General features: G+C 53.0%; 12 protein-coding genes across 12 annotated transcripts; 3 read left to right on the top strand and 9 right to left on the bottom strand. All coding sequences in view use genetic code 12, as the record gives it.

Annotated features, from left to right (window-relative positions):
* Positions 1–609: 609 nt before the first annotated feature.
* DIURU_003907 (uncharacterized protein) lies at positions 610–2226 on the top strand (the record flags this gene model as incomplete). Its single annotated transcript, XM_034156721.1, has 1 exon — positions 610–2226. The coding sequence occupies one exon, from the start codon at positions 610–612 to the stop codon at positions 2224–2226; it is 1617 nt and encodes a 538-aa protein (XP_034011230.1).
* A 46-nt stretch (positions 2227–2272) lies between these two features.
* On the bottom strand, positions 2273–2896 carry EIF4E (translation initiation factor eIF4E; the record flags this gene model as incomplete). The annotated part of the gene is made up of 1 exon (XM_034156720.1): positions 2273–2896. One exon carries the CDS (start codon positions 2894–2896, stop codon positions 2273–2275), a length of 624 nt encoding a protein of 207 aa, XP_034011229.1.
* Positions 2897–3324: 428 nt separating this feature from the next.
* DIURU_003905 (KRE1 domain-containing protein) lies at positions 3325–3684 on the bottom strand (the record flags this gene model as incomplete). The annotated part of the gene is made up of 1 exon (XM_034156719.1): positions 3325–3684. One exon carries the CDS (start codon positions 3682–3684, stop codon positions 3325–3327), a length of 360 nt encoding a protein of 119 aa, XP_034011228.1.
* An 856-nt stretch (positions 3685–4540) lies between these two features.
* DIURU_003904 (rRNA-processing protein) lies at positions 4541–6049 on the top strand (the record flags this gene model as incomplete). Its single annotated transcript, XM_034156718.1, has 1 exon — positions 4541–6049. The coding sequence occupies one exon, from the start codon at positions 4541–4543 to the stop codon at positions 6047–6049; it is 1509 nt and encodes a 502-aa protein (XP_034011227.1).
* Positions 6050–6066: 17 nt separating this feature from the next.
* DIURU_003903 (carboxymethylenebutenolidase) lies at positions 6067–6876 on the bottom strand (the record flags this gene model as incomplete). The annotated part of the gene is made up of 1 exon (XM_034156717.1): positions 6067–6876. The coding sequence occupies one exon, from the start codon at positions 6874–6876 to the stop codon at positions 6067–6069; it is 810 nt and encodes a 269-aa protein (XP_034011226.1).
* Positions 6877–7095: 219 nt separating this feature from the next.
* DIURU_003902 (uncharacterized protein) lies at positions 7096–7332 on the bottom strand (the record flags this gene model as incomplete). Its single annotated transcript, XM_034156716.1, has 1 exon — positions 7096–7332. One exon carries the CDS (start codon positions 7330–7332, stop codon positions 7096–7098), a length of 237 nt encoding a protein of 78 aa, XP_034011225.1.
* A 62-nt stretch (positions 7333–7394) lies between these two features.
* DIURU_003901 (guanine nucleotide exchange factor) lies at positions 7395–8441 on the bottom strand (the record flags this gene model as incomplete). The annotated part of the gene is made up of 1 exon (XM_034156715.1): positions 7395–8441. One exon carries the CDS (start codon positions 8439–8441, stop codon positions 7395–7397), a length of 1047 nt encoding a protein of 348 aa, XP_034011224.1.
* Positions 8442–8601: 160 nt separating this feature from the next.
* On the bottom strand, positions 8602–9165 carry DIURU_003900 (uncharacterized protein; the record flags this gene model as incomplete). Its single annotated transcript, XM_034156714.1, has 1 exon — positions 8602–9165. The coding sequence occupies one exon, from the start codon at positions 9163–9165 to the stop codon at positions 8602–8604; it is 564 nt and encodes a 187-aa protein (XP_034011223.1).
* Positions 9166–9362: 197 nt separating this feature from the next.
* On the bottom strand, positions 9363–9629 carry DIURU_003899 (uncharacterized protein; the record flags this gene model as incomplete). The annotated part of the gene is made up of 1 exon (XM_034156711.1): positions 9363–9629. One exon carries the CDS (start codon positions 9627–9629, stop codon positions 9363–9365), a length of 267 nt encoding a protein of 88 aa, XP_034011222.1.
* Positions 9630–10049: 420 nt separating this feature from the next.
* DIURU_003898 (uncharacterized protein) lies at positions 10050–10340 on the top strand (the record flags this gene model as incomplete). Its single annotated transcript, XM_034156710.1, has 1 exon — positions 10050–10340. The coding sequence occupies one exon, from the start codon at positions 10050–10052 to the stop codon at positions 10338–10340; it is 291 nt and encodes a 96-aa protein (XP_034011221.1).
* Positions 10341–10390: 50 nt separating this feature from the next.
* Positions 10391–10879, bottom strand: DIURU_003897 (mitochondrial 54S ribosomal protein bL19m; the record flags this gene model as incomplete). The annotated part of the gene is made up of 1 exon (XM_034156709.1): positions 10391–10879. One exon carries the CDS (start codon positions 10877–10879, stop codon positions 10391–10393), a length of 489 nt encoding a protein of 162 aa, XP_034011220.1.
* A 183-nt stretch (positions 10880–11062) lies between these two features.
* BUD23 (18S rRNA (guanine1575-N7)-methyltransferase) lies at positions 11063–11866 on the bottom strand (the record flags this gene model as incomplete). Its single annotated transcript, XM_034156708.1, has 1 exon — positions 11063–11866. One exon carries the CDS (start codon positions 11864–11866, stop codon positions 11063–11065), a length of 804 nt encoding a protein of 267 aa, XP_034011219.1.
* Positions 11867–12083: the final 217 nt, after the last annotated feature.

Genomic DNA, 12083 nt, shown 5'->3' with positions numbered 1-12083 from the left:
GCCCCGGCCCCCTCAGCCCTGCCCGAGAACACACTTTAGCCAGTATCTAATGGGTCTAAAACCCGATTGTCAACCTCCCCAGGCAACAGATGCCGGCCCCCGTCGCATGCGCTGGCAGGATTTAGGCCCACTAGCCACGGGCAGCGGCCCCGCTCACATTGTGTCACTTAGTACAAAATCATCGACAATCTCGCGACTTTCGGGTGACAAAGCCAACGGCGATGCACCTGGGTGCGCACCCACCGACACTGTGTCGGCGACACTGCCTGCGGGGACACTGGCTGCGGTCACCACTACTCTAATTTAAGCAACACCACCATTAGTCCACTACTAAAAGTGGACATATACGCCCGTCCACACGTATAGGCATTTCATAGGGCGTGGCTGTCGTCTCCCAAAGGGGAAGCTTTGGGTACAAGCCCCCTCCTGGGAGGGCGTGTGCTCACTGCGTAAAGCCATAAGAAATTGTCTGGATCGGCTGCATGGGTAGGTGCGCGTATTCGAGGCTGCACGTGAGGGATAAGGCGGGACAACTAGAAACGGTTGCGGGATGCACATAAAAAGAGGCTCAACGGCTGCCGGGACCCCATCCAGCGACGACGTCTGACGATGGCGGTGCTCCAGATCAACCCGTTCTTCCGGCGACTACTCGTGGTCGCCGTCCTCGGCGCCGCCGTCACCGCGCTCTACGCCTGGGTGTCTCTCTATACCGTCCCCTACCACCCCCGCCCCGGGTTTAGCCTCGACACCTTCGACGACGACTTCCACCAGTTGCACTCGGTGGTGCTGGACGTGGGCGTGTTGGCGTGTATCCAGACGACGTGCTCGCCCGCTGCCGGGTACACAAAGTCCGTCGCCCTCAACACCTTCGATGCGGCTAACGTCCGCCTGTACAATTACTACTTGACAACCAGACGTCAGACGAGGTCTGAAGCCCACCACATTCTTGTCGGGCTCCGATTTACTCCGTACGACGTTGATGACGGCGACTTATACGACTACGAAAGCGTGTCGTTCGCAGGAACGAAATTGTATGCCAAGTACATTAAGAACACCGGCCACACCATCCCCGATGACGTCAAGCTTGTATATGATGTTGACGTGTTATTTGGTGCCGAAGATTTCAATGATTGGCGTCCTAACCGCCTGGTGGTTAAAGTGCCTCAATTCGGTCGCCCTCAACTGGCCCGTAATAAGCAGGCGGGGATGAACGGCGTCATCCCTTATTTCACGATGTTAAGTGTGTCTAAGAACGACCACGAGTCATTTGCGACACTCATGACCGAGTTTGAGGCCCGCCGGACTAATCAGGAGATCCCTGCTGCTGGCAGCAGGTTCCGGATCCTCCAATTATCTGATGCTCATTTCGGCATGAACTCCGGCCGCTGTGAAGGCGAAGCATGTAAGAGTGATTTAAAGACACTGAAGTTCATCGAGGACGCCATCGAGGCAGAAAAACCACAGTTGGTGGTGATTACTGGTGACCTTTTTGACATCGACCGCTCGCCCGACTATAAGCTGGTGTTGATCAAGCTGTTGCACCCGATTTTAAAACATAAAGTGCCGTTTGTGTTTACTTTTGGCGACGCTGATACCCTCAGAGACGACCCCACCACCGCTCGTACTTTTAAAAAGCTGGTGGTGAACTTTTTGCTGACGCTTCCCAACTGCTATAATCGATTGCCCAACGACGAAGCGCTACATGGTGTGTCCAACTACCACCTCAAGATCAAGAACGGCGACTCGAGCCAGGCGCTCATTTCCATTCTCGACTCCGAAGACCACCGGTTGGACCATCTGCAAATGTACTTTTTGCTGCAGGCAGCGTTAGAGGCCCACGACACGCCGTTGAAGCTATTGTTTTTCAACTACCCGTTACCGCAATACCGTCCCAAAGGACCGTTTTTGGTCTTGGGCGAGTATAAGGAAAAAGGGTCGCTCTCAAATGGTACCAACCCCAAATTCTACGACGACATCGTCGGCTGGGGCTACAAGGCGGTGCTGGTAGGACACGAGCACGAGAACGACGTGTGCATCAACTCCGACAAGACGATGTGGTTGTGTTTCAGCTCGGTGGTGGGCGACTCCGCCGTAACCAAGACCGACGATTTTGCTCGCCGTCTCCGCGTGTTTGATATCAACTTTGAGAAGAATCAGATCCTCACGTGGAAACGGCGGGAGGGCGACAACGGTCGCCAGGACCCCCAGATGATCTATGAGCTTTAGTTGACATGTTTAATAATGTTTCGTAATCATTTACTCGATAGTTAAACTATAATACAATCAAGGCATCCTTGCCCTTCTTCCCGTCGTGAGCCAAGAATTCGACCTTTTCATCCTTCAATTGCAACACCAACTTCAATCTTTCCCCGATAGTCTTGAGCTTGGAGGCGTCGCAGTCCTTGGTCCACAAACCAATTCTGATACCTCTGTTTCTGACGTTGAGGACGATCCCGTTAACCTCGTTTTCGTCGTCTTCGATCGTCTCGCCAATCACGGCCAACAACCCTCTCAACCACAATTCGTTGATGTTGCCAGCTTCCCGCTTGGAGAATGTATATTGCCACTTGCCCCCTTCTTCGTTCTGGGCATCTTCCCATTCTGGACGGATCCCTTCCTTAAACAAATGGTAGTCCGACTTCATCGGCAATTGGTTGGCCGGGGGGATCGAGTTGTAGATGCCCCAGAATTCTTCGACACTGGAAAAGGTGATGACGGGCTTCAAGAGGTCATGCCACGCTTCCGACTTGTTCACTTGAGGCTTGGTGTACCACAAGGTCCACTTGCTGTTCAAAGGGTGCTTGGCCTTGAAGTCCTCCTTGTTGTCGAACAAAGTGTGACCGGGTTCTTCCAACTTCAAGTCTTCAGTTTGCTTGGTAACTTCGTCGACACTCATATCTCTGATGCTATCGTTAAGAAAATTTTGCTTTTGGGGAGGAGGGGGCGTATGCAGGAGGAGGGTCTTGGTGACAAAAATTTAACATCATCCGGCGTCGCTATCGGCTAAATTCTGGGGTAAAAGTTGTCGTTAGCCACGGTGGCGATGCACCGGTATCATCACGTTACCCGTATCGCTACTGGCGTTGCCCGTTACCGTCGACTGTAGGTGGTGTTGACACTCACTGCGAGCATATACTTACCAGGCATACTACAATCGAAAGCTTCACGTTAAACAAAACTAGTCGTCTCGTATTATATTACAAAATCATTAATATTACACATCGTCAACCGGTGACGAGATTCATCGTCATCATCGTAAAACATATGGCTAGCGTCGTCAAAATTGGCGTCCAAGCATTTCGCGTAAACAGAGGTGTTGGTGCCTCACGCGACAAGAGCAAACACCACCCCCAATAGACCAAGACCCGGGGAGAGGTGGCCGACAACGTTGTTGCCGTGGCCATTAAGCGTTAACATCGAGTATTGGCGGGTGACACCGACGTCGCCGTCTATCGTACCCAACCCCACCGACCCTTGTTCCACTGAAGCTGCTGCCGAGGCGGCAGGAAGGAACTCCTGGAAATAGGGTGTTCTCACCGTAGCAATAGCTCCCGCGGTGGTCACGGTGACCCACACGTAGGTGGTCGACGGCGACGCTGGGACCGTATCCTGGGGATCGTCCATAATTACCTGCGCCCACACGGCTGTTAGTAACACAAAAAGTGTCGACCCACACTGAACCATATGTCAATCAAAATATGGGGAGATGCATGAAACTATATAGAGAAAATCCGTCATAGCGACATTCAACCCCCGCTTAAGCCCTGTTACCCAGCGCTCAAAGGGTGCATTTATTCCGTTTGTTATTGCCCCTTTGAGACTTTATCGTTGGCATATCAAGAAAAAACAATCGTCTCCGGGTGTCGAAAAATAATCGTGAACAATAATACTCGTGGTCTCCCGACAATTTTTGGTGTTGACAAATACTATGAAAACGTGGAGGTTGCATTTTCTCGTGTCATCATGCTTGGGCGTGATGTCACTGCCCCTTAGTAGATCATAGCGACGATCTTTACTTTAGCCAAGACGGCGTTAGGTTTTAGACTAGAGATTATGTAGGTCCACGATATAGTAGCAGACGGGATCGGAAGCAATATTAGCGCATCAGTGAACACGGTGGCGTCAAGTAAGTTGGCCTTCTCCTAGGCCGATCGATTTTCCACTTTAGTCTGAAGGTCTAAATTTTATCTATACTTTTAACAAGGGACAAACGTGATTGGAGAGACAGATGGCAAACATGATTAGATAGGTATTGCTCGAACTCCTCATCAACCTAAAACATTCACTATGGCTAGGTGGAAGCTCATGTGGCTTACGACGTCTGGGGAAATTTAGGGTTTCTCATGGATGTATTCGAGGAGAATGCACTAAATAGTGAATCAACTGAAGACTAGTCAAACAAAAATACCCTGAATGTTAGAAACACTTATACACCCTAGCAGTTTAAGCTATTTATGTGGGGGGTGTCTATGTTATGTCATGTGACGCACTGATGTCTAGATGGGCGTAAGCGCGATGCGATGAGGAACCCATCGTGCTCATGGCGAAGAGAAGTCTTTTGGAGGAGTTGGCCACGCTAGAGAAGCCCGACGACTTTGACATCGAAGATGACGAGCGTCGGGACGCCTTTGACTCCGATGACGGCTCCGATAAGGAGGCCGACGTCGCCAACGACCACTACGTCCTGGTGGGTAAGTCGAAGCTTCGCAATAATGCTCCCGTGTTAGGGGGTAAATACGGCGGTGAAAAGGGAAGTCGTAAGGATTTCGAGCAAGAAGAGTTCAGCGAACCGGAAATGGACGACGAAGAAGTCACCCCTGATGAGGAACTGGGGTCTGAGTCCGACTCGGGAGCGTCGTTGCGGGCGAACTCCGACTCCGAAGATGACGACGAAGCTGGCAGTGACGACGACGATGAAGACGATGTGATGAACCGAGACTCTGAGGACCTCCAATATAAGCGGAAACAGCTTTTGGGGTTGATGGCTCAGGAAAGAAAGCATATCGTCAACAAGCTTTCCGAGAACGCCATGAACGATGCCCTTAAAGGGTACGCCATCCAATCGCAACACCTGGTGTTTGACAAGATTATTGACGGCAGACTCAAACTCCAGAAAGCGATCCAGCTTGCCAACCAGCTCCCGTTTGACCAAGAAGTTGCGCAGCACGAAAAGTTGGTCACCAAGAAAACCTCCAAATACCTCGACCAGGCTCGTGAACTGTGCTTCAACATTTTGGACACGGTGTTTGCGTTGAGAAACCAATTGACCGAGGCCGACAAGTCCGGGGAACCTGTCGCTTTGCCCAAGAAACGCACTTACGAAGACTACAACAATACCGCCAAGGAGATGGACGACACCCTCAACCAGTACCGGGCCGACGTCCTCACCAAGTGGTCGGCTAAGGTCCAGAACTCGCAAGGTCTGCTGGCAATCAACCAAGCGAAGTTCAAGCTGATCAATCAGTCGTACGAACAGCAAGTGCAGAATAACCTCGGTGACATGGCCCGTCTCATGAAGCGGACGCGCACCAACCGACGTCACACCACTCCGTTGGGCTTGGACTACTACATGAAGACCCGAGGCGGCAACGACGAAGTGGAAGAGGAAGACGAAGAGGAAGAGAACCCCGATATCCCCAAACAGGTGAAGCAGCGGGACCAGAGCGAGATCGCCGGTATATTTGACGACGAGGACTTCTACCGGGTGCTTCTCAATGATCTTGTCGACAAGAAGCTCCAGTCACAGAACCCGACGCTGGGGCTCACCATCGTTCGAACAGCACAAAAGGCACAGAAGCTGAATAAGAACGTCGACCGCGCCGCGCAGAAGGACCGTAAGTTGCGGTATAACATCCACGAGAAGATCGCCAACTTCGAGGCGCCCATCAACGGGTGGAAGTGGGACGACCAGCAGATAGACGAGTTCTTCGCCGGGTTGCTTGGGCAGAAGGTGAACATGAACGAGGACGAGGCGAAGGACGACGACGACGCCGAGGCAGAGGAGGTGGAGATGAAGCTCAGTGACGATTCGATCAAGTTGTTCGGGTAAGTAGATTTCTTTAATTTTTAGCATACGTTTTCAATTTTAATGTCGCCTTCGGGCGGTCCCAAGTCGATGCGCAACCGGCGGTCAAAGAGGTCGAACATCCAGTCGAAACACAACTTGGTGACGGCAGGGTCGTAGCGGCCTTTGCTGCCTTCGTCACGGACGAACGCGTGCTGGGCGTCATTGACTTCAAAGAGAGAGTAGGCGACATTGGCTTTATCCAACGAGTCACGGATGAGAGAGCGTCCTTCATAGGGGACATGGTTATCCTTACGACCAAAGATTAGGATGACCTCGGCCTTAATCTCCTTGAACCGCTCCAACGTGTCGTCGTGTTTACCTTTACCTAAAGTTTTCGAATGGACGTCGGTGGCGAAGAACGTGGTGGCCGCCAGTACCCGCAGATCGGTAACGGCTGCTCTGAGAGCTAAGTGGCCGCCTAAACACATCCCGGTGGCACCAATTTTACCGGTACAGGTGGGTAAGCTCTGCAAATAGTCAATGGTGAGGGTGGTGTCCTCGTCGTAACTGGCGACCTCCTTGGTGATCTTATACTCGTTGCCCTTATCGGTACCTTCAGTGTCGTAGGCCAATGGCTCGGGGCCTTCAAAATTGTGGTAGCTCAGCGGGGCAGCGACAATATAGCCTTCGCCGGCAATGTCTTTAGCAAAGCGAGACACAGGGCCCGTCACCTGGTAGATCTCCAGGTACACCACCACCCCGGGGAATTTGGCTTTGGGGTAGCCTAGGATTTTGGGGTGGTAGATGAACACCCGCATGGTGCCGCCAAGCTTGGTGGGGAGGTCGACGCAGCTTTCTTCGATAAGCATTGGATGTGGTTGTTATTGAGGGTAGGAGTAGAGAGTAGTGAAGCGTGCGAAACCAATGCAAACAAAGACAATGTAGGGCGCATCTATTAGGGAGATTATTAAGCTACACTACTTCTTGGCTTCCTGGGCGGCCGCGGCTTTTCTGGCGTCGGCTAGAGCGTTAGTAATTGTGACTAAGACACAGACACTTTCTCCTTTTTAATAAGGGGAAGTACACCGTTAAAGATACGTACCCGCTGCTTGCTTCTGGCGCAAGATCTCGGCGTCGTTTTCCATGCGCTTTTTGGGGTCGCCCTGCTTCTTCTGAGACTTGGCCGCCTCCTGCTGTTTCTTCAAGTTTTTGGCTCTCGCCAAGTCACGTTGGTTGCCACGGGCCATGGTGTCACGGTCGCATTCTTCATCGATCAAAACTTTATGAGCTCGTGACGGTGCCTTGGCCTGGGTGCAGGACGGCATGCCAGTCGCAAAATCTGGTAATGTACATTTCTATATAGGGAGGTGGGGAAAAGTAGTAGAGATTACTTCTCTTCGATTTCGGTGACGACGTGGTTGTCGGTCTTGGGGTCGTAGGGCTTGAGCAAGAACTTGGAGAACTTCTTCAAGTTGTCGAGTCCTCTGATTTCGCCGCCCAACAACGGCATCTTCACGAGGTGGTAGTCTTCGTACAACTCGGCCATCTGGTCCAAGTATTTCTTCTGCATCTTCCATCTCGCCACGCACCGGGTGCACGGGTGGTCGTCGTCGTCAGCGAACAACAACTGGTTGACGACGATGGTGTTGACGTCCATCTGGTACAGCATGAGTTCCTGGATCATCCGCTCGGTCTCGTAGAGCGACAAGAATTCCGAGATGCATACACACACAAACGTGGTCAAGTCGGGGTTGGTAAACTGCTCGTTGACTTCTTCAACGTTCTTTTGCACTTCGTTCAACTTCTCAAACAAGTCGCCACCATTACCGCCGCCGCCGAGCATGTTGAGCATGGGGCCAAACTTGCCCGACAACAGCTGGAACTTGGTCAACAACTTCTGGAGGGTCGACGGCAACTGGAGGAAACGCAACGTGTGCCCTGTAGGCGCGGTGTCGAAGATGATGGTGCGGTAGGCGATCGAGTCCAGCGTGTCGTCCTCCTCTTTCTTCTGCTTCTTAATGTGCTTTAAAACTTCCATAAACGACAACGCCTCGTCGATACCGGGGATGGACCCCGTCATGTCGGTCATCATCAGCTTCAACGGGTCGTTGGGGTCGTTGTTGTACTGCTGGGCCTGCAGTTGCAAGTCGGTCATGGCGGCGTCAGGATCGATCTCCATACACAGCAAGTTGGGCAACCCGTCCACTTTACGGGCGTCCTTACCGAACTTCTGGCAAAAGGCGTCGGACAAATTGTGGGCGGGGTCGGTCGAGATCAAGAGGAAGTCGTCGTTGGGGTGGGCCAACGCGAGTTGCACGGCGATCAGCGACGACGTCGTCGTCTTGCCGACCCCACCTTTGCCCCCGACAAAGATCCACTTGAGGGTGTCCTGGTTGACGATCGATTCGAGGGTGGGTTCCAATTCAAAGTCCATTAGGATGAGTGGCGGCTTAGTGTAGATTCCCTAGTTAGTGAAAAACTCATTGCCACATGGGTGAGGGTTCGAACCTGCATGCAGGCGGGTGAGAAGGTTCGAGAAACCGGGGTAGCCGTGTCTCCCATAAATGAATACGTGGTATCTATGATCTATATTGCTATTCCTTGTCCGCCTTGTAGCCCTTGGCCTGGGCCCGGTCACCTTTGGCCGCAGCGGCCCCCGGCGCCAGCGCCACCTTGCCCTTGCCGACCCCGCCACCTTGCTTCGGCTTCGCCTTGCCGTTGCCCACAATCAGGTCCTCGTCGCTGCCGACGACGAGGTCCTCGTTGGCAATGCCCCCTTTGGGTGCTTCGTCGACGGCGTAGCCTTTATCGCCTTTGCTGCCGGCAGAGAGCCCCGCAGCAAGGTCGGCATTGTCGGCTTCTTTCATATTGTCCTTGATGTTGACGTTGCCAATGTCGAACCCGTTTTGCATCAGAGCGTCGGCGGCGTCGTCGTGGTGGACGACCTCGTAGATGGGCTCGGGCTGGACCCGCAAGTCTTGCGATATCCACCACATCATCGTGCCGAACAACAGGAGCACGACAAGATACCCGATAAGCTTGCGGCGGCTGCTGTTGAAGAAGTTTTGCGGGAGGTCGTTGTAGGGCGAGTGTTTCTTCTTTGACGGCGTCATGTAGTACGGCCGCGGGAGGCCCTTGTCCTTATACGATCCTTGCATCGTCTGTGGTGCCCACTGCGAATAACGTGTTCCCCCAGAGAGAAAATTGAGAGGTGTCGCGGTTGCGATCGCGCTGATTCTAGACTTTTCTTGTGCGATATTTCAGGTGAAAACAGGCCAGGTGAAAACAGGCCAGCGCTGGTGGTGGCGCTAAAGAATTGTATATTATTGTGCTAATGGAATTGCCAATTGCGGGACTAGGCCAGGGGCGGGTGGATCTGGGCGTAGGTGGCGGGAGTAACCCCGACTTGCCGCACAGTGGCCCGAGGCACGCTCACAAGACCAATGTCGCGGCGGTGGGTGAGGCTGGGGTTGAGCTTGTCCGCCAGCGTCTCCCACACGTCGTTGAGCAACAAGTTGCCGAAGGGGTCGATCACGGTGAGGGTGCCGTCGAGCACCCGGCCGTCCTCGAGAAGCACCCTCACTCCGGCGCCGATGTAGCGGGCGGTGTCGACGGGGGGCATGGACTGACTAAACACGCCGGGTTGAACCCTAGAAGAAACCGTACTCGTTCACAGCGTAGGGCGTGTGGCCATCGACAGCGCGACGTCAACCATCACATTAGAAAAATCCTGCACACAGTCGCACCTGTCACTATAAAAGTGGGCGAAGGCCCCTCTACTCAGACTCTTAACATCAATTGCTCCTCCGCCTCAAGGGCTAGTCTGCTTAATAGGCTGGCACCCGGGGACGAGACTGCGGAGGCACGCATAGATAGACCTTTAAATAGGAGCACGTTTCTGGGCGCCTGATGTTGACACCATAATGGGACATTGGGAATCAGTTGTGACTACATTTTTTCCTTAGTAAAAAAAAAGCCTTTGTAGTGGATCTTTGTGACGTGCGAGTGAGAATTCCAGTTGACAATTCCCGAACACTTTACCATGGCAACCCCGTTTGACTCCCGCCAGGAATTGGCCCAGATCCACCGTGAGTACCACCAATTCTTCCCCGAGATGACGGTGGTGGACACTGGGGCCACGCCGCACTTGCACATCACCACCGGCCAGGGAGCGAAGCACCGGGTGGCCGTGGTGGTGGCCGGGTGGTACGACGAGGCGCAGCCCACTCGGCTCTTCCCCACGTTCGAGCTGTTGGCGATGGAGATGGTGCCGGGTTTCCAGTCGCAGTTTGCCGAGGAGCTCTACCTGAAGATCGCCGCCATGGGCAGCTGAAAATCAGCGAAATTTGAGTGGTGTTAAAAACTATGTACAATGATAGAAATCTATTTCTTTTGGGTGTCCTTCTTGTGCTTCCGCTTGACGAAGGCCTCCAAGTCGTCGACGTCCCGCTTCGAGTTGCGGATGTAGTACTGCTTGCTCCGCAGGTTGTACTGCTTGGGCTTGTGCAACAACTCGACGTTTCTCAACTTCGGCGAGAAGAGAGGGATGCGTACTTCACACCCGACCCGAGTAATCTTGTTTCTGATGAGGATGTTGGTGCCCAAGTTCGTCTGGCCCCGCTTGATGGCGATGATCTGCCCCACGACGTCGGTCCGGTCCATGTAGGTGACCTTGATGATGTCGCCGGCTCTCAACCCGTTGGTCCGGTCGACAAGAGCCCGCCGCTTGCCGGTGGGGTCGTGCTTTTGCAAGAGCTGCTTGTGCAAATATGTCATGACGTTTTCCCCGTTGCGCTTCGCCGGCAACCCTTCGTACACCGTGGGAAGAGCTAAACAACTGTTAGTAATCAAATCACAGACATAATAAATCATTAAACATACCCTTGGTGGCAAGCCCTCGGAGAGGGGTGAGTAACTGGCCAAACATCAGTGGTCAACGCTGCCAAAGACTTTTTCGAAAATTTATCGCGCGCACTCGATGGTGGACCCATCAAATGGGGTACACTAACTAAAATGAACTCATTACGTGTATCGATACAAATATAATAGAAAATGCTAAAACCTGATCCGTCTCTTTCTCCCCGTGAACTTCGAATCCAATGCTACCTTCTTCCCGCGTCTGCGCGCCGTCTCCTTCTTCCGCTGGATGTAGTCCTTTCTCAGCTCCATCATTCTCGCCTTCTTTTTATTCACCTTGACGGTGGGGGCGTCCATCGTCGCCCCTTCCAAGTTGACGGCGCGGTCACTGATCCCGGCGGTCAACACCAAGTAGTACTTCTTATTTCTTTTGCTTTCAGGGTCGTCGACAATGACACCACCACCGAACCCGGCGACTTTAGCCGCCGAGGTGATCTGCTCGAGCTGGGCGTCGTTTTTGGGGTAGAACTGGGCAACAAACTTACCCCCTCGCTTCAACGAGGCGTATAACGTATTGAAAAATGTCAGAATTCTCTTCTTGGGGTCGTTACCCGAGGTATCGGCATTACACAACCACTGGATCGCCGAAATCAGAATGGCGGCATCAAAGGTACCGGCGCGAAACGGCACCCCGGTACCTAAATCACTAAGGAATAAGTCGCCTTCAACGTCCCGATCTAACCCGGTGGCCAACATACTCGGCAGGATGTCCATGCCGATCCAGTTGTAGCCTTCTTCCGTTAAAATTTCCCCTGAAAGCCCCGACCCGCAACCAAGATCGAGAAGGAAGTGGGGGTGCTCCTTGTCCAAGTTGAGGAGATCGAGCGCCCGGAGCGTCATCTTGGCCTGGATGTGCTGCACCCGCGACAGCGAGGTGTACTTGAACGACTCGTCGTCGTTGTAGAACACCTCGGGCGGTGCCAACTCCTCGGGACGAGACATGGTGAGATGAGGTACGTTCGCAGGTGCGATGGCCCCCGATAAGTGGGGGTAGTGATTAGGGGAAACTAAGATGAAGTTACTCACAATTAAATAAAGACATTTTATGATTGTCAGCATTGCCACGTCATGGTATTGCTATAATGCTGTATTTGTGACATCGGCTCACGCCACTGCGGTTACTGATATCAGCAGTGACTGCGACTGATTGCGCACCACC

The sequence above is a fragment of the Diutina rugosa genome, assembly GCF_008704595.1.
Source record: "Diutina rugosa strain CBS 613 chromosome Unknown scaffold27_size161568, whole genome shotgun sequence".
NCBI lineage: Eukaryota > Fungi > Ascomycota > Pichiomycetes > Serinales > Debaryomycetaceae > Diutina > Diutina rugosa.
Note: the sequence above shows the minus strand (reverse complement) of the source record. Positions and strands in the feature narration are given on the sequence as shown.